The sequence below is a fragment of the Porites lutea genome, chromosome 3 (genome assembly GCF_958299795.1).
Source record: "Porites lutea chromosome 3, jaPorLute2.1, whole genome shotgun sequence".
NCBI classification, from domain to species: domain Eukaryota; kingdom Metazoa; phylum Cnidaria; class Anthozoa; order Scleractinia; family Poritidae; genus Porites; species Porites lutea.
Window position 1 is genome coordinate 20,567,025 of NC_133203.1, and position 20,582 is coordinate 20,587,606.

General features: G+C 38.8%; 2 protein-coding genes and 1 long non-coding RNA gene across 3 annotated transcripts; 2 read left to right on the forward strand and 1 right to left on the reverse strand.

Moving 5' to 3' along the window:
• The first annotated feature begins 2,098 nt into the window (after positions 1-2,098).
• On the forward strand, positions 2,099-4,355 carry LOC140931875 (uncharacterized). The gene is made up of 2 exons (XM_073381586.1): positions 2,099-2,391; positions 2,849-4,355. The coding sequence occupies exons 1-2, from the start codon at positions 2,336-2,338 to the stop codon at positions 4,353-4,355; spliced, it is 1,563 nt and encodes a 520-aa protein (XP_073237687.1). The 5' UTR covers positions 2,099-2,335.
• LOC140930669 (TNF receptor-associated factor 4-like) lies at positions 3,758-8,401 on the reverse strand. Its single transcript, XM_073380385.1, has 4 exons — positions 7,967-8,401; positions 6,711-6,882; positions 6,411-6,613; positions 3,758-5,946 (listed from the first exon to the last, which is right to left on the reverse strand). The coding sequence occupies exons 1-4, from the start codon at positions 8,380-8,382 to the stop codon at positions 5,790-5,792; spliced, it is 948 nt and encodes a 315-aa protein (XP_073236486.1). The 5' UTR covers positions 8,383-8,401; the 3' UTR covers positions 3,758-5,789.
• Positions 8,402-9,775: 1,374 nt separating this feature from the next.
• LOC140929485 (uncharacterized) lies at positions 9,776-20,574 on the forward strand. The gene is made up of 3 exons (XR_012164731.1): positions 9,776-9,815; positions 12,288-12,646; positions 20,439-20,574. It is a non-coding gene; the product is annotated as an uncharacterized lncRNA (long non-coding RNA).
• Positions 20,575-20,582: the final 8 nt, after the last annotated feature.

Consider the following 20,582-nt stretch of genomic DNA (forward strand, 5'->3'; position numbering starts at 1 on the left):
CATTAACTGACACAGAACTTGGAGCTATTTCTCATATTCAACCTCTGTCAGTGAGTGATAACTATGGGGTGGATCTCTACTTGGAAACTCGGCAACTTATTTTGGCACTTATGCAAGCACACCAGAATTAAGGTACATCATGTCATGTTAAAATCAAAACCAAAATAACAAATGGAAACATGTATGCTGTACATGTAGTGAATAGGCCTCTCACAAAGAATTATAAACAATGATTGGATGAGGTTTTTGTGATGACCAGAATAAGCAAAGGCAAGGAAAATGTAATTGGCTTCAGCTGATAACACCTAAAACCTCGATTATTTCAGATATCACAAAAACCGAATGTAATAATTGAAGAGCTTGGTGCAAAGCTATGCTAAGTCAAAGTGACTACCCAAGCTCACACTACATTCTAATTTTATACGTTGACGGCATCTCCATGCCGTAGTTAGGAGTTGTGATGGATCAGTTTGTTTTTGACCCTAAATGTTTTTATTTTCACCCAAGTACTGATGATGTCTATTAATTTGATGGATAAATGAAAACTGAGTGGCCTGGATACTTTCAAATGCTTTTCATATTTCATTTTCCGAGTTTAGTGGCTTGCAGCAACTTTCATCTTTGCATCGTCTAAAATAGCCATTTACATGTAGCATAGTTTTTCAGTAAGCTCTTCAATTGTTTCAGAGAAAACAATTCACTGTCTCACAGAACACAGTTTATTTATGAATCTTCTGTGGGTTGCACTGATTCGGACCAGAGTTAATTTTAGTGTCTTAGCCAATGAGAAGACAGATATTCCATACTGACAATATATAGTAAAAGAAATTCGTGAGTTGGTGCATTTTATATGGATATGTGCAGTGGAAAGCATCACTGATCTTCCCTTGTTTACATTCATTAACAGGTATTACATTAATTGTGGTTGATTAGGTTGATTTTTTAGATCAAAATTATATGTATCACTTGTTAAAGTTACAGTTTACATACATGTACTGTTCTTTACTGTTTTACAGTTTTATTCTGCCAATGGTAGCCAAGAATCAGTTGTCTACTAATCAAAAGTTGATATTTTTGGGTTTTGTTGGGTTTAAAAAAAGCAAGATACAAGTGCATAATTAATACATGTACTGAGATGTACAGTATTTGCAATGAATCAACAACTATTACATGTACCTATAAGGCACACCTTTTTGTTTGGGAAGGGAACCTTGGCTGTTGAGGTAAGTTTATGCTGGGTTGCTCAAAATACCGGTAACTCAAGGCCAAGTTTCCTTTTTAGCCGAGGTTCCCCCTAAAGTTTTAAAATAGACGAGTAAACAGAAAACCTATAACACAACTTTATTATTTCTTTTTGTATTGTATTCATTTGAGTTTGTGGAATTCCATGTACAAGATACAGCATGTGGGTGCTGTTTGAAATGTATAACAAAATACAACTTTAAAACTATACCAAAACATGGATTTACTAAACATTTGAAATGTCCACAGCCTTTAGGAAGAACATGCTAATATAAAAAAAAATGGTAACTCAACATATATGTGAAACCAGAGGCTTCTTTAAGCATTTATGGGCTCACAATAAATTGTGACAAACGAACCATAAAAAAATTTAAACTGAACTCTGCCTTATGGCAACTGTGACACTGCAATGACACTATCTTACCAAATGTAAAACACTACATGTTACATTTATGTTTTTCCTTAAAAAAGCCACAGCTGTAAGATCCTAGTGTTCAAACTTTTCCGAATCCTATTTTGCCAAATTGTACACTCTTGTTGATGTACTCCTTGAACGTGTTGTACTGCTCATGGACAACTGGTATTTGCATATGGCCCGCCATTCGTAAAAAAATTCCGAGATTCGGAATGGTTCCGAATTTCGCAATGGTTTCCAATTTCGGAATAGTTCCGAGATTCGAAATGGTTTCGAATCTCTCGGAATGGTTCCGAAAATCTCGTAATGGTTCCGAAAATCTCGGAATGGTTCCGAATTAAAATCTCGTAATGGTTCCGAAATCTCGGAATGGTTCCGAATTAAAATCTCGTAATGGTTACGAAAATCTCGAAACGCCTTTGAGATTTATATGACATGGGAACGAGGTTGAGAGAGCCTGGGAACAAGAAACATTGTTTTGGTACCATGGTTACAGCGTGTTGATGTGAAAACAGTCCATCTATCGATCGATCTCGCGTAAGGTGCTACTCGAAAGTTAAGAAAGTTTATCTATATAAGAAAAGCATATATATATATTTATATTTATATCTGTTAGAGTCAAAGTACGAGTATATTCTGTGACAATTTGTATCGTTGCCGGTTTTGTCGTGGAATATCATGAAGTATTATCAGTTGGTTCTTCTTTTCATGCTCGCTAGTTTCGTGTATACAAGGTGAGATATTTCTGTGTATTTGGTATGTGACTTTTTAACTGTACGATAGTCGATAGCCGCTGCCTCGAATATATTCTAAGCCTATGTCTAGCTAGTCTCCCCACCTAGTATAATGTTGGTTATTTATAAATAAAGGCAAACAGAAGAAGGTAAGCGGGTGATTTTAAACCGTTTTCCGTACCTATGGTTTTGCTTGCGGAGTAGTATCTTTTTTTCCTCATAGCTGTACTAATAGCCATCAGGATTTATCTCTAGTAATATAATATCTCTCAAATGAACGTTTTATTTTTTATGCAATTTGTGATTTGCTGTTGAAGAAGAAGGTTATAATGAACGTGACAGCCTAAATTTTTCTCGTCACGCAACGCTTTTTGACGAGCCAAATAACGGCTGCGCGGGAGTTTTAATTGTCAGTACAACCGTATTTACTTTTATTTCATTCATTTAATATCCGCAGGATTTCTGCGGATGACGACCTGGCACAATTTATCCACACTGTCCTTTCTCTTCTCAGAGAAGTGGACAGTGAAATGGAAAATATCAACCAGGACCAGCAAAGGGGAGAGTTTTATGCCAACAGATTGTTGTGTGCGGTGGGACATTTAACAAACATCATTGTTCACATGGAACACACTGGAAGCCACACAGCTGCTGAAATGCTGGAAATACAACGATTGCGTGACAACGTTAAAACTATTTACACCCTCCTGCTGCAACTGCCAGTCATGCATGGATATGCATATCGACCCCAAACCGAACAGGCTTCCGGTCCTGGTAGGCCTAGATATCTTTTATCGGCAGAACAATTGTCCTGTTTGCGTAGCGAATTCAACAGTTGGTCTCAAATTGCTGCTGACCTTGGTGTTTCTCGGCAAACAATCTATAACAGGAGACGAGAACTTGGATTTTCTACCGCGTTCGAAAATTTTACAACCATTTCGAATGCAGACCTGGACACTGTTGTTACTGAAGAACTCGAAGCATTTCCCCGTACCGGGGAAACAAATGTTATCGCAGGCCTTCGCCAGCGTGGAATATATTTACAGAGGTGGAGAGTAAGAGAATCGATTGTCAGAGTAGACCCCATTAACAGAGCCAATAGATGGGGTCAAAGAATAATACGCAGACCGTACAGTGTACCCCACCCAAACTTCTTATGGCACATTGACACAAACATGAAACTGCGTCACTGGAGGATGTGCATACATGGTTGTGTAGATGGGTTTTCGCGTTGTGTTATTTACCTAAACGTTAACAACAATAACAGAGCTGCCACAGTGTTCTCCTGTTTTCAAAGGGCAACCACCCAATGGGGACATCCATCACGAGTGAGGGCAGATAATGGAGGGGAAAATGTAGCAGTTGGCGATTATATGGTTTGGTTTAGAGGAGAGAATCGTGGCAGCTTCTTGACTGGACCAAGTGTCCGAAACACGCGTATTGAACGTTTATGGAGAGATGTCGTCGAAAGTGTGGTAACCATATTCACTTCACTGTTTATGTTTATGGAAAGTCATCGCATATTGGACCCTGGAAATGAAATTGACATGTATGCCCTACATTATGTCTTCTTGCCACGAGTCCAGAGGCTTTTGGACAGATTCGTTCAAAGGTTCAACATGCACTCGGTGTCTACTGAACATAATAGAACTCCAAGACAGCTTTGGGCATCTGGATGCCTTCGAAACTTTCATTCACCTAATGCTGGCATCCGAGATGTTTTTGATCCAGACATTCCACCTAACTTGGACACATATGGAGATGACCCAGAAGCCCCTTTGCCCGGTCCAGATAGTGATGAGGGTGGGGTGTTGTTACCTGCAGTTATATTGGACTTGTCATCTGAAATTCAAACTTCATTGGAAGAAAACTTTAATGCTATGCACGACGACAATAACTATGGGATAAATATTTATTTGCAAGTACGAGAATTTCTACAGCGCATCACTGGAGAGAACCAGTGATAGTTATTATTTTTCTTGTTTTAATAACATGTTAAGCAATTCCTTTATCTGAATTTTTGATTTATTTCTGAAATGTTTTGTTAGTGAAATGCTGGTATTTACATTTGTCAGAGATGACAGCTGCAGTAATGGACTAATAACAACCACTTAATAAACAGTCAAAAGATAGGTTGATTTCAATGGCAAGTTGCTCAGTCCAGTAGAACTGAGTTTTTTTCTGTATTTCGATAATTTTCTTATAGTCTTGCTGGTTTCTTTTGTACATATTGTATATTATATATCAAGCCAAGTTCCCAGACAGCCGATTAGCGTTAATCCTGGGTTAATAACCATTACAATTCATATGTTCTGTTGACAGTTAACCCAGGATTATTTCTAATCTTCTTTCTAGGAACTGGGCACTGCGTTTAAAATTTCATTTATTAGTAACAAAACAAAACAATGTGACTTTTTGGTGCACATTTACTATTAATATTAATATACATTGAAATGAATTTTCTAACTATAGTTATGCATACTATTTTTAGTGAAATCTAACTAAGAAAAAGTCACCTTCCATTGCGATCCAAGGATAGTAATGAGTTTCTTCTGATATGTTAACTCCAGTCTTTGAATGAAATTAAAGTTTGTTTAATTATTTGGTATGGTTGTTTCTTCGATTTTGTGAGTTAACTGTATTTTGATCGACTTGCGTTTGAAAACTGTCGGCCAGATACATATTGTTTACATTTTCTTATGGCTTTTTATTTCAAAATAATGAACCCTTAAATAAATTATCAATACATATACTCACTACTTGTGCTTTCGCCCTTTTATTATACATGTAGAAATGACTTGCTTGAAATGATTACTCCCTCTGAGTGTGAATGACGGCCGGTTAGCAATCATTAAGCAAAACTCAATTCCCTGCATACTTATTATTTATTTTTGGTGAGGGGGGGGGGGGGGGGGCAGGGTGGTATTAAGAACTGAACAATAACAACTTGAAGCCAGTTTGGGACACAAAATGCAACATCGCTCATAATACCAATCTAATTCCAATGGACCATGTGTTAGCATACTGGATCAAAAAATATAATAATATTATATGCCATGAGGATCACAACCTTAAGGTGGCTCCCTATAGTTTTACAGCTGCGTGCCTTTGTATGCCTTTGTATGTTTGTGTGCACTCACAATAAAATGACGGTTTTTATCCTCCGATATTTTATGACATCAGCAAAGCCCAAAAAAAAAAAATTAGCTGCAGATTCTCTTGCCTTTTTCTTTGGTGAATTTTCTGAAACTTACCCAATGTTGAGTTTTTACTATTGCTAGTTGAAACTGTGAGGTCAGCCACCTTAAGTGGGGGATCAAAATTAAGAACTTTTCACCACAGTGTATTTCCTCTAAATATTTTATCTGTTTTTGTCATCAGGGTGAATCAATTAAAAATTACATAAGCATTTGAATTTGAAATGACAGCATGGCATTTTCAGGGAGTTCGCCCATACTAACAAACTTTTCTACCAAAACTGCCTCTCCTGATTTAACCATTTCTTGCTTCCACTTTCTCTTGATCTCCGTTCCAGATTCTGATTTTAGTGTGACCCTACAGTTCAAACATATACCATTTAACATAATTGCTTCATATGATATCATATACATAAACACTGTCCAATTTTATAGGGAGGATATACCCGTGTGTTTCCGTTAAAACACATCCATTTAAGTGTCCATTTTTTTAAGCATATGTTACCGTGATCATTTTCAAAATACAATATTGAGCATGACAGACTGTAATAATTGTGTTCTGTTCTAACCGAACGAAAAGATTTTACAGTCCAAGATTGCTGTTGCATTTTAAGTCCTGTCGTGAAGAGATTTACATGTAGCCCTACTTGAAACAAGTGATTTATTATTGATAAAACCAGCAAAACTAACACTTATTCCTCCAAATGGGTGTCTCCTTATTTGAGGTTCCACAGTAACAGAATACATTGATTTTTGGCATTTTAAATTATCCCATTTATTTATAGTTTTAATGGATATGTTTTTTGCCATTACTTTACTTACATGCCTGAAGTCAATAATGTCGAAAAATCCACCTGGCTTGAGATGAAAATGAAGAGGTCAATGAAATTATTTGACCTCTTCAATCCACACTGAAAAGTGAACAATCTGCCAGAAACAGCTGGGCTGATGATTTTTTTCACATTGTCGTCTTCTAATTTCCAAACAAAGCATACTTTGTCAACTGTTTGAAACATAGGTATTTCCTAAGGATGTGAATCAGATAACGTAATATTTAGTATCAGGTAAAAGCATTTTTTTGTCATGTTAATATTACTTTATAAATAAAGCAGAGTAAAATACCTTTTGTTTCTTTGCCTGTATCATTATTGACATTGTGGAATCCAAATGGATTTTCCTGAAGTCAATAAAATGGCTTTGTAGTTTGGGCCCCTGTGTCAGCATTACCCCACAGCCAAATGGACACATGAAAGGCTCTGCCTGGCACATGATGAAGTGGGCAATGACTTGGTCCCTACAAGCATGATGATTAAAAGTGTTTATTTATTTTATCCAAGCTTTCCTTTTCAGAATGGGAAGATATTTAAGTTGGCTCCCAACAGTTTCCAACACTTTCCAAGACTTAGATTTTGATGGGTCATTAAAACCACTCTTTATCAGTTGATGCTACAATCATGGTATCAAACGAGTGCCCAATGAATGGTGAACACGTTGTTAACATTTTTTTGACACAATATGTTAACATAGCAACAGTATAACGTGCGGAAAACACCCTTAATTTTCCCCTTAAGTGTTAATAACTCAAAAATGACTAGGTGAACCCCATTTTTTATTGTCGAATTTTGATCAGCACGATAAGATGCAACTTTTGGCAAAGTTTAAAAACCTTCTGTAGGTGAAGTTCAGAGCCACTTTAATTTGAACTGATAAAGAGTGGTTATAATAATCTAAGTCTTGGAAATTGCTGAACAATGTTGGGAGCCACCTTAAAGGTTTTAAGTTAAATGCCACACATGCACCTTTAACAAAAACATTCCCACTTTGTAAATACATATGCGTTATTGTCCAAGCGTTTTTATGGACCTCGACTTCGTCTCAGTCCATAAAAACGCAAAAAAAGAACTTGGCCAATATCCAGCCATCTTGACCGAACAAGCTTGGTCAATAAAGGATTTATTATATGGTCAAAGATTTTCGCTTGTTCATTTTTGAGCGCTGGCAAAGAAACCCAATTGATTGCGAGCTGAGTCGCTTCCAGGCTTTCATATCACTTTGAGTTTTAACTTTTGTATTTGTTGGTTTTTGTTCTAAAATAAAATCACGAAACTTGTCAATGTTTTCTTTGTTTTGACTCTCCTTCGCCGTGTTTTGAGATGCGAAATCTTTTTTTGAAGGATCAAAAGGGAAATCCCAAGCGGGCAAGATGGGCCCATCTTGCCCGCTCGGGTAGCCAATCAGCGGAGCCTGCGATATAATAAATAACAATACTAATAATTTTAAATACAGATTATTTTGCGCTTTTTTGCACATATGCAATGGTGTAAATTATTATACATTCTATGCATTTTTTTGCTTTATTTTTTTGGAATAAGTTATACCTCAGTATTGATTCATCGCAGTTGTTGGGGCACACAATCGTCATCTTTGGACAATTATCCTGATGGTTTGCCATGTCAATCACCTTTATTTTGGCATCACAATGAGCACATGTTGTGCTCTTGTGAGGACACTTCAATTGATGTGCAGCCATTTCGTATTGATATACCATGGCTGCACAATCTTTGTTGCTGCAGTTCACCATCTCCATTGGGCATTCGCCTTTGTGTTTATGGAGATGTTCAAGGGGGCCAGTCCAAGTACAGCCGCTTCTGTTTGGGCATCTGGTGTCCAACTTATGGATAACAGCCTGCAATGCCAAATTGCGGGCAGGCTTGGTTATGCCGAGAAAACTCCTGTCCACAGGGCAGGTTCTTCGTCTTCCAGACACTGCCGTTTCCAGGCATTTGCCACACATTGAATGCCCGTCACGGCAGATGACTGGGTCACGCAATACTGCCAAACTGTTGAAGGAAAGGATTATGATTATGAAATAATTATAAGATAAGATAATTTAACCTCCTTTTTTTTCTTTTGAGGGGGGTAGGGGGGGTTGGAGGGGGCGTTGTTAGCGGGTAATATACTACAGACACCGATTTTTCACCTCCTGAAGATTGACATCTTTCGCCACTGTTTTCCACGTGTTCATCCTTAATCGAGATCAATTTCATACTCCCTAAATGCTGCTAGTTCTGTCTGCTTAATTCACAATTCTCTGCTTCTTTCTTTCAATTTAAACTTAATTCACAATTATTTGAAATGTTTCCTCCTATTCAAAATTAATTCACAATTATTTGATCCGTTTGTTACAATTCTAACGTTAACTCGTAGCCATTGTTATTATTATAGAAACACCGTATTTGTTCATATTATCAGGCTGCATAGTGTCGCATGAAATCTGAAAACTTACCAAATAGGGCACACGTAATTTGGGTCCACAGCATGGACGAAAAGGTCTAATGGAAAGCCGAATTCCTGAGTCATAGCGTACTTTTCCTTCTAGAGCACGAGTAGATCAGAGCGGATTGTCTTCCTGTACTTCGCAGGCTTGATAGTTCTGGATTATATCCCAAATAGCTGTCAGTTGCCACTGCCGCGCCGGGGTCGGTCACAATCAACTATTGTACTTATAACCAACCAGCTAGCGATATTTTTCATTACGTCACATACGTCATCATTCTGACACCGCGCCGTACGATCGAAAAGACCGCAAGACTTCAGAGTGACTGCGCTTCGACAACCTTCTGTGGATTTATAAGAATGGTAAGGATTGAAATAGTTTTCGAATCTTGGCTTCACTATTAATGCAAGCTTATTAGATCTTAACTGAATGGTAACCTTTATCTCAGGCTTCCAATGATACCGGTGTACCGAGCAACGGAAACAGTGGGGATGCTAGCGCCGGTGATGTTAGTACTGCTGGATCGGTAAGCTCAAATTTTTTAACAGCTTGCACCAGACTTGGAAGCTTGCATAGTAGTCCATTTACAAATTTTAGTTTAGTTGGTTGGCATTGCTTACGGCATTAAAATTTAGTATCCCAATGAAATGAATCAACGAGCTAGAGGGGTTTAGCATGGGTCACGTGGATCGTGCTTCCCTGGCGTCACGGTGTTTGACCAATGGTCCAGTAATAGTCCAAACAAGAAGGCATTTTAGAAAAAAACTTGTTCCTTTTCACAGTTGATAAGGCAATGATGCAGTTATCGTGCTCGGCCCACGGATTGTGACTGCCAGCTTTTTTTTTTATATATATATATATCAACTTATATGTTGATAACTTATATATCAATGGTCACTGTTAATTTTCAGAATGGTAGTTTACAGCAGAATTCAAGTGCAGTACTCCAGGTGAGTTTCTTCTTTTCGTCATCTGTTCATATGCAGTGTAAGTCAAGATTGATATTACTGCCAATGTGACCTTGTTCCTTCATTACAATAGCTATAGCTAGGAGTGCACTCAATTAAGCCCAGTCCTCACTTGCGACGCAAGCATAAGCATAAGCACAAGAAGCTTATGCCCTAGTGAGGACAGCCGTAACATAAGCATAAGCATAAGCATAAGAATATCAAAACTTGCGTTCTTCTTATGCTTATGCTTATGCTTATGTCGCTATTATTTCCAGTGAGGATATGGTTGGCATCTGGTTGGCATTTCAGGGCGGAAAAACGTTCTGCGCAAGCTTCTGCGAATCCCTTATCGCAGGCTCAAGGCGGGCTTTTCTGTGTGTTGACAGTGTTTGTTTGTTGCTGGAGTTCTGAGTGAAATGCACGAGGTGCGAACGTTTGCTCCCTGTAAAGTATTTTTATTTGACATGTTTGCTTTTTTTTCGTCGCTTGAAAATTACTTTGGACTCGGAACAACCAATGTTAAAGGAAAAACGGGTCATTCCGTCAGTCTGAGGTGGAATAAAAGGTTTTGAACATTTCTTAAGAGGCGAGTATTTTTCTGATTGTGCATCCGATTAATTTATGAGTTGATTTCGCCGGGTTGAATTAAAACCCGCTTGTATTCTGTTTTTAGTTGTTACGGTTACTTTTTATGCATGCCCGGATTTATTACCTTTGCAGAACCAGCTTTATCTTTGTCTTCGGTCAAAGAACCATATTGCTGTTATAACGCACCAGAGTGAACAAACTTGTGCGCTTATTAAACTTTCTCGGAAATAGAAGGCCAGCAAGCTTACTCAAGATCATTTTTCTGTTGCTCAAGTAATAATAGTCAGAGTTTTTTTTCATTTTTCATTACATAGTTTTGCTTTCCAATGCACTGTGAAAGTTTCTGTTCTTTATAAGAATAACTTTCTGTACGCAAATTGTCCTTTTCACTCGCTGTGTAGTAGAGAACGACGACTGCCGGCAGTGACTTCAAAACAATTGACTCTTTTCCCGTAAACAATGCTGCAGTTTGATTTGACTGAGGCGAGCAAAACAAACCCTTATGTGCAATTTTCTGTATTTTCTAATGATCGGCTGAGTTTAATTTGCTTAAACGAAGACCCTCGCATAGTTAAGCTTTTTGAAACTAGCTAAGTGGTGAATCATGGCTTGGATGCCAAGTTGCAACTGATCTTTTGCTTTTAAGATCTTTAGGTAGGTTGTTTTCGCACAGAAAATTCATTTTTTCATTGTCAGCAAGAAGTTTTTGAAATAATGTAACTTTGACTTTGTTTGAAGGAAATCCTACTTACGCGTAGGTTTTTGACATGTTATGCGTGTTCAACTTAACAACACAAAGCAAAATTTATATATCTGCGCAAAACGAGCAAGTTTAAAAAACTATAGTTGCTTTGAAACCGATCTTTGGGAAGATTTTACTAGATAAAGATTGACCTTTTTTCTGCCCACATATCAACGCAATAACTTCTACATTGGGGATTTTGTTTATATTTAAGTGATCTGCGAAACTACGAGTGTCCGATCGAGTGAGGGTTTTAAAATATCAGCTCGGGTGCGACAAAGTTCAGTGACTTCAAACACATTGTGGGCCAGCGTTAATTTTTTTGGGCAAATCACTGTCCAAAGATATGTTGTTTTTGTGTCCACAGTGGAGCTCCGGACCTTATATATCCAGGAACTTCCTTATATGAACACATTTTGTGAATGCATCTTGAAAAAAATCGGACCTAAGCATGCACATTTCCAGTACAACGCGAGCAAAGTAATGTCGTTAAAGTCCGTTTTGCTATGACGTATCCTTCGAGAAAATTAAGTAACGACAAGGTTATAACCACAGCTTGCAACTTTTGAAGATAAATTGCTTGTTCTTTCCAGGTTATGAGTGGAAACATTTTATTTTTAGGCAATAAAATATTTGAAATCCCGCCATTTTTTCAAACCCGGCCAGGGGATCTGGGCAAAAAAAAGTCACGCATGCTCATTACGTTTTTCCGCCCTGAAGGTTGGCATAAGCATAAGCATAAGACTGCTGGGGCGAGAGGGAATGGACACAAAAATATACTCTACGCATGCGTATATGCTTATGCGTATGTTACGGCCGTCCTCACTAGCGTATAAGCGCATAAGCTTCTAGTGCTTATGCTTATGCTTATGCTTATGCTTATGCTTGCGTCGCAAGTGAGGACCGGGCTTTAGCGCTTTAATTTCATTTTAGTCTGTGGTAATCATTTCTTTGTTAGTGTTCCTGGATTCACTTTTGGTGGCTGTGTCACGTTCTTTGCAGGTTACATATATTTGATAATATTACACAGTTTACATATTACTTATTACATTTAATCCAACCATTAGTATTCTCAATGGAAATACATCCCTTTGATTTAGGCCTTACAGTTAATGTTGGGATTTCTTTATTCTATTTTCAAGGCTGCTCAAACTGCAAATGCAATTGCATCCCATGTAAGGTCTGCATTTGAAAACCAGTCTACAGGGCCATTGTTTAATTTGGCTGACAACCTAGTATCAGCTAGTAGAGGACGTGGACAAGGGAGGGGACGAGGTAGTAGTCGCGGTCGCGTTCGCGGCCGTGGCAGCGGTTCAACCACAACTAACAGCTATAGTTTTGGAGTCATCCTTCTGAACCCGGAACAAACCTCCATTCCACGTGGATCAAATAGATCAGAACTAGAAAGAAGTGGGAGGATGAAAACGTTTGAGATATCAAGAGGAGCACCAGCTTCTACCACATTCAGGAAACTAACTGAATTATTTCCAGATTTAAATAGGTGAGTCTTAATTTGCTGAACATTATGGCTTGATGAAAAGAAAATGATTTGGTCAATAGAAAAATAAACAAAGTTACTTCCAATGAGCCAAGCATTTGTCTTGATGGAAGGAAATAATTTATTCTTCTCACCTTTGTTTTTATTGTGAAAGGGATGTGAGAGGGTATGTGTTTCCCACAAAAAACAATGTTTGTATGTGTGTATGTGGTTGAATAATGGCCAGAAAATATAATTTAAGTTTGAGAAATTTGTTCCTGTTCTGTCAAGCATACAAGGTGTGCATTTAAGAGCTTCTGCCTGAGAGACCGGGGCAGGGTTGGAAATAGGGGTCGGCCGATTTGGCTCAAATTTGGTACACTTAGTTACTATGGAGACTTATGCAATATGCCAAAGTTTCAGCTCCATTGCTCTTATTTGGGCTGAGTTCTAGATGTTACCCTTTTTGGGGTCCCCGAAGGCTTTTTTTATAGCCTATTTTGGGCACTTTTCAATACTTTGATTACAATATCAGGGATATTTTAAGCCAAATATAAACTCACTTTTTATTATCTCTATCCCTAGGGGGTTTTATAGCCAAACATATGGATCAAGGAAATATTTCTGTTGTCTGTGAAATAATTGTTTAGTTAATGCTCTTAAAGACATTTTTAGTGAAACTGAAAATCACCCAAATTTAAGTCGGATTTACTTGAGTGCCCACTTTTGAAATAACACAATTCCGACATGAACAGAAAGTTTAGCCCTAGGTATGTAAAAAACAAGGAGAAAATACTAAGGTTACGGCTTTTTCACTGTGTGGCCTCGCTTTGAAGATGCTAATACAGCCACTTCCGGTCTAGTCTTTTTTCCCTTATAATTAAGCTTATATCGAGTATATTGGCCAGAACTTTCCGATAACTTAACCTAAATAATACTGCCTGTAGCACTTTTACTTTCTTATTCCACCTGAACGCTAAAATTGGCAAAATATGAATATGCACGGCTGGAGATGCTCACAAAGTCACTTCCGGTCCAACAGTTCACATGAGAGGATGGTTAAGTGAGGCATTTTTATATTCAAAAAATCTGTTTGGAGCTCTTTCATTTGCAGATATTTCTAATTGCACTTAAGACTAAAGTTGGTTAAATATAGATATTCTCTCAGATTGCATCACTTCATCTAATTCTGGCTTCCTTTTGTGGATGGGTGAAAATTACAGAAAAGCGTATTTCAAAACAAAAAACTCACCCTTCCAAGCCTGGTGAAAGCTGATCGAGCAAAGGAATTTTGAAAACTTATGACGGTAAAAAGGCGCTGTTATAGCTTAACACTGTTTTCATTGTTCATGAACACCAGTCAAATTCAACAAGAATTCTGAACATATTTTCCTTGCTTTTTATCCATTAAAACTCACTATGCGTAATAGGGTGACTGTTAACGTCTTTAAGTAATTGCATTAACAATGTTCAACACCTATCATGACAGTATTTGCAGCTCTTAGATCGGTGGGTGCAGATGTACTTGTCTAGTGCAAGAGCAAAAGTGTCCTTCCTTGCTTTGGATCCAGTAACTTCTACGTCCAGCGACAAACATGCCTTTTTCAGTGTATCTAGTCGAAGGGTTTTGATCTTTCCCTCTGTAGCTAGATGACATAAATTATGCCCCTGGAACAAAATTGGGTGATCTGCCTGTACCTGACTTTCTATGACAAGCTGCAACAGTTGTAAGTTTTTGTCCTGGATGTTCGTCTCCTCATCCTCAGTTTCAATACCATGGTTTCCTTCATCAATGTTCTTTGCACGCTGAGACTTTGAGAGATTTGAGAAAAAACTTGCAATCTGCTTTGAGGTACGCCACTCAAAAGGTTGGAATAATAAGCCACCAGTCGTGTTTCTTACATGTTTCATTTCATGTTCAACCCGTTTTGGATCTGCTTTGTTGCCTGTCTTTGCTCCATCATTGAACCTTTGGATTAAGTAGTTTCTAACGTCTTCAGACATCCGGCTTGACTTTTGGACGGTCTTAAGCGCCCATCCCTCAACTGCTTCTTGGCAATCCAAAACGCCTTCATTACCAGGCTGCATTGATGGAAAAGTGCGCTGTTTCTGTAAGCTTACGTTTGATAAGATGCTGGCCCACTTTTTCTTGATGACATCGTACGCAGTGTCTTGCTCCTCCACGAAGAGATGGCGTTCCGCATCTAAATGATACTGAAGTTCTTTGTAGGTAGAAAACATCTTAACACATCCTTCTTCCTCACAAGAGAACAGGCCGGGCGAAATGGAGGAATGTCCAGCCACTGAAGCCCCAGAGCAATTAGATGGTGACGAAAACGGATTAAGAACTTTTATTGCTGTAGCTCCTTGAGCATTGGTTGTAAGGGAAGAATACGGATAAAAATGACCTTCCCCAATCTGATATGCTTTCCATGCCCGAATACCATCATCAAAGAACATAAAATTGTTCAGGTAACTGATACCTGGGATCTTTTTCACCTGTGAATTTTGGGTCGATTTATCAATTACAACGACTGCAAAACGACATCCCCTAACGCCTTCATGAGATTCAAGTGCAATTTTCATTTCTTCCGCAGTAGTGATGTCATGGCCCTCATTTACCCACCGTCGCATGTGGGTTTTCATCGAGGCAATTCTACGGTCGCAAACGTCTTTGCCCGATTGCGGATCAGAGAAATCATAGCGCTTAAACTCCACTCCATGTCTTTCGCCCATGGCTTTGAGACTCAAGAGAAGCTCAGTGTTGTGATAACAACCGGCGTTATCAGAACGTAGGAAAAATTTGGTGATGGATGGGTCTTCCATCTTAATTACGCTAAGAACGTGTTCGACTATTGACGCAACGCTGAACCAATCCTGGGTACAGGAGTCAAAGATGTGAACAAATGTGTCCACCTCAACTCTGTCCTCATCTTTGCTAGCTCTCTTAATCGAACAGGTCACATGCCAGCTTCTCCCACGCTTACCATAGAAGTCGTCCATCCTTTCGCGGAACTTCATTGGCAGAAATTTCATTGCCCAGTCCATGATCAAAAGGGTGCTTTCTTTATTAAGGTTAGTTAGGACGTCTTGCTTAGCCTTTTCCTGGACTACTGTGCGAAGCAAATGCGCCTTCCATAAGAGGATGGAATTTGTGGCCTGTTTATGGTCATACTGAGATCTAGCCCTTTGTTCTCCTGTCAAGGAAACGTTCTTGTCATTTAACTTCTCATCGATTTTTTCAACTAAACAAGTAAGCCGTGCACATTCATGACAGGATAGTTCATGCTCATGGTTGCATGAACTAGAGTAGTCACTATTATTCGGATCACTGAGCGAAAACGTGGTACAGTGATCTTTACATCTCTCTTTGCTGCCCGTGTGAGTTTTGTAATCCGTCTTCAGGTATCTCTTACCAGCCTTTAGATCCTGTTTGATAGAATTTGCCCAGGTGACATCGACCCCATTATCTTGTAAAACGTTTACAATGGATTTCAACTGATCGAAAGCCTCCGCACCTTCTGTGGCGATGTAATCAAGTCCTTGTAACGAGACCTGCTTTGAAGCAGAGCATGCCTCCAATATCCGGAAGAGTGTACGTTCACTGTATGGCTCAAAAGCTACGCTCTCGCAGTAGCTTTGGTATTGCTTGATGATTCGGGATGGAATCAAAGTTCGTATTGCCGCTGGTATAAGAAGCTTCTCTCCGCTATCCAACTTCAACGACTTTGTACCATATGATACATCTTGCAAAAGGGAAGATGAAGAAATAAAATCTAGAAAGTGATCAGTTTTCGTTGCATCAAGGCGCACTCTAATAATTTCTGGAGCATTGCTTGGTTTTCCTGGTCCTCTCAAGTCGGCGTGTCTGCGGGCATCATCGATTTGTCGTTTAGAAATACCTGGGATAATCTCCATTAGTTGGCTTTTGCTAAATGCATTTACAAACAATGATAGTATTTGCATTCGGGTGTGTCTGTTATCAGCTAACTTGTAAGCCTCCACTAGCCTTTCTGCGATGTCGTCAGGCTTTGATTGAGAAAACGGCATGGACTTCACTGTAGCAAACCACAAATCGGCTTCACTTCCAGGAGCGAGACAGTTGAAAGCTGTTTCAATAACCTCTCTAGCCTTACGCACGTAATAACCCTGTTGCCGCTCACCAAGTTCAGGCCATGGTAACCTCGATGTACTTTGAATTGGACTTACCCTACCTTCAGAAATTTGGACAATTGCATCACTTAGCAAGCATCGTTTTCTTTTCAACTCTTCTGCTTCGTCAATGTAAAGGCTACATTCAAAGCTTGTTTCCAAAGTTGAATCCAGAGAAAAATCTAAGAGTGACGGACAGTGGGTACCTGACATAAGTGATTTGTCTTGATCAACGTTTTTCAGTACTACTTCCACCTCCTGATCCTCTCCTCCACTACACAAAACTTGTCTGCCCTGAGAATAAAATATTGATTGTAAAGGTGAGAGCTGATGAGAGAGGATAAAAACGTTACAATGTTCGATTTGGAATTTTAAATCTAGGACCCAAAACAAAAGCACCTGGTTTTCTGTCAGTGGTTGTCTTTACACGAGGTTGTCATGTAAGACTTCGGAGATGTAGCCTGCATAGCATGAGTCGGCTTCTCTTTTCTGTTTTTTCTTGGACAGGCCGCGGGAACACGCGCGTCCACGAGATTTTCTTCCTTCGCTCTAAAATCACCGGCGCCTGCTACGCAGTCTATCTTAAGAGCTGCTAAGTTTTATTTAACCCAAAATGCGAGTGTGAAAGCCTAAGTAAAATCTCAAGTAATTTTATTTTGCATCTCATTAAGGACGGAAAGTTGAAACGATTCAACAAAAGTCTCAAGGGACTTGAGAGCTTTGAGAAAGGCAAAGCATGTCAATCAATCTTAATTACGTTGCGTGAGAAAATAACCTTAAGTTAACCTGAGGTAAAAAAGAATCGGTTTTGTGTCAAGCTTTATTTTACTTGAAGTATTTAAAATTCACTTGTCTCGAAAAATATTTCTAAGCTTACTTCGGCTTTACTGTGAAGACTACTAATGCCAGCAAATAGTCACGCAATAGCAATTGTTGACATTGGGTCATGAGTTGTATTGCGCTTCACACCCCTTTCATCGCTGGAATATTTTATTTGAGTAAAGAAAAGTCTCGGTTAATTTGACTCATCTGTATTTGAGGTTAAGGACAACAGCGCTGAGGATATTTTCACCCTGAAAGACAACTGCAGTATGTTTGAGATTGAACACGTGCGATTACAATATTTACATTACCTCTAGATCTTTGGAAGTTACACTTTCGGGTGTTAAATGAAGTTCTGGAATCTTTTCGTCAAAGCAGGTCTTGCAAATGGCTTTGGAAAGAAAAGAAAAACGAGCACTGTATCAGATTTTAGGTTTATTCCATGGTCCATGGTATTTGAATTCTTGAAAATAGAATTTGACTTTGTTCATTACAAGGCTATCCCAAAATAACTCAGGACAAACAAGAAACGTTCAGCATTACTTACGGGCAGCGATTGGTATCACGATCCTCGTTTGTTGGTATATTCTCTCTGAAATGTCTGCTGTCACCTTCTTGGGTTTTTTCAATTTGGAAATTCCACCTTTATGAAGAGGGTGTTGACATTGTCCAGTTAGTTCTCGTAAACGTGTGAATTTACGGCGGTGACGCGGACAAATCGTCATCTTCTTGATTTCCGCATTCACGACACCACACCTTCCAGCTTGATTCAGTATTAGTTTGTACTCAGGAAAATGTTGAAGTCTGTGCGAGGCTGAAGTTTTGGTGCCTCCAGCACCAACTTTAATCAAAAGGTGAGTTACATCGCGGTCTAGAGATGCTAAAGGCAGACTGACGGCTGGCTCACACAACTTTGAATTATCGCGAGCACCACAGAGATCATCATTACTCCAGAAAGAACATCGAATTGATGACATTGTTTTTACTACCTCAGTAGTACAATTTTATACTTTTCCAAGGACTGCCAAGAGATACTGATCATGAGAATTCATCATTAACGCAATTAAATAAGATTTTAAATTTAATTATGAGCAGCAAGTTCACGTGCAGTTTCCCCGAATTTAATTTTTCCAACTTGCCACCTCTTGTAAAAGGGTTTGAAGTGAAAAACTGCAGCGAAAAGTACGCTGTATCTCTTCAGATCATTGCTCTAAGCAAATTTGGGTGTATCGCGCAGTGACGTTTTGTTCTCACAAACAAGACTGCAGCAAAACCAAAACTAACGAGCAGCCGTGTAAAGCTCACCCTCCCCCGCCCCCCGCGCCCATCCTCTGTTTGTGCCTACTTATTATCGAAGTTACAAAGACACCTAGAGCTGAAGGCCAATGAAACTATTTAATTTATGGACATTTTCTAGCTTTCGCGGAACCTAGATGGAAATATACGATAAAAAACAAACAAACAAACAAACAAACAAAAACAAATGCTATATCGCTCTCAGATCACGACCTTGGGCTGCCTGTGCCCAAAGCGGGTGAGATGAGCAACAAGTCATGTAATCAGGTGTGAGTCATGGGGAATATTGGCTCACTGGAAACAAAAACAAATGTCAAATTCTGTGAAATACAGACGTAAGTCATCGCTAGGGGCAAGGACAGTTTGTGTTGCTCGCGGAACGATGTGGTAGTGAAGTGGTTGGGGAGAGAGTTAACATGAAATGAATTTAAAGGCCCAGGTTTAATTATGGGTTTTGGGTTTCTTTCTTTTTACTACAAACACTTTTTACTCAATAACAATTTAAAATGGCGTCACTCTTTCACCAAAGGGAAATATTTGCCTTGCATATATTCGCCAGTAGAGATGTTTTAAAAAACATCCTCATAATATATTTTGTCAACAAACTGGGATTCAACATGCGATCGAGTTTTGATTGCTGTCGCTACAAAAAAAATTGTTGTTTTCCTCAATAGACTATGAAAAATTGAAAAACATATAGGCATAAAGATACATAAACAGCTTTTTGAGATTTCATTGTGAACATAAAAATACCACTTTTAATAAAAATCCTCCAATGTGGACTGTTGGACCGGAAGTGACTTTCTCCTGAAGTAGATTTTCATATCTTGCCAATTTTAACGTTCAGGTGGAATTAGAAAGTAAACGTGCTACATATAGTATTATTTAGGTAGGTTATTGGAAAGGTTTTGGCTAACATGCTCTATATAAGCCTTATTATAAGGGGGAAATGACTAGACCGGAAGTGGCTGTATTAGCATCTTCAAAGCGAGGCCGCACAGTGAAAAAGCCGTAACCTTAGTATTTTCTCCTTGTTTTTTACATACCTAGGGCTAAACTTTCTGCTCATGTCGGAATTGTGTTATTTCAAAAGTGGGCACTCAAGTAAATCCGACTTAAATTTGGGTGATTTTCAGTTTCACTAAAAATGTCTTTAAGAGCATTAACTTAACAATTATTTCACAGACAACAGAAATATTTCTTTGATCCATATGTTTTGCTATAAGACCCTTAGGGATAGAAATAATAAAAAGTGAGTTTATATTTGGCTTAAAATATCCCTGATATTGTAATCAAAGTATTGAAAAGTGCCCAAAATAGGCTATAAAAAAAGCATTCGGGGACCCCAAAAAGGGTAACATCTAGAACTCAGCCCAAATAAGAGCAATGGAGCTGAAACTTTGGCATATTGCATAAGTCTCCATAGCAACTAACTGTACCAAATTTGAGCCAAATCGGCCGACCCCTATTTCCAAGCCTGCCCCGGTCTCTCAGGCAGAAGCTCTTAATAACTTCATAAGTAAACACTATTTCATTTTAATAACAGGAATACAGACTTCGAAATAGTCCGTGGTTCTGGTACGAACAGCTTGGCACCCTTTGCCACTCAGCCAAATAGGTGCTCTGCGAGAGACCTCAATGCCATCCGTGGACAGGGTTGTCTGTATTTGAGATTAACAGCAAGTCAGGT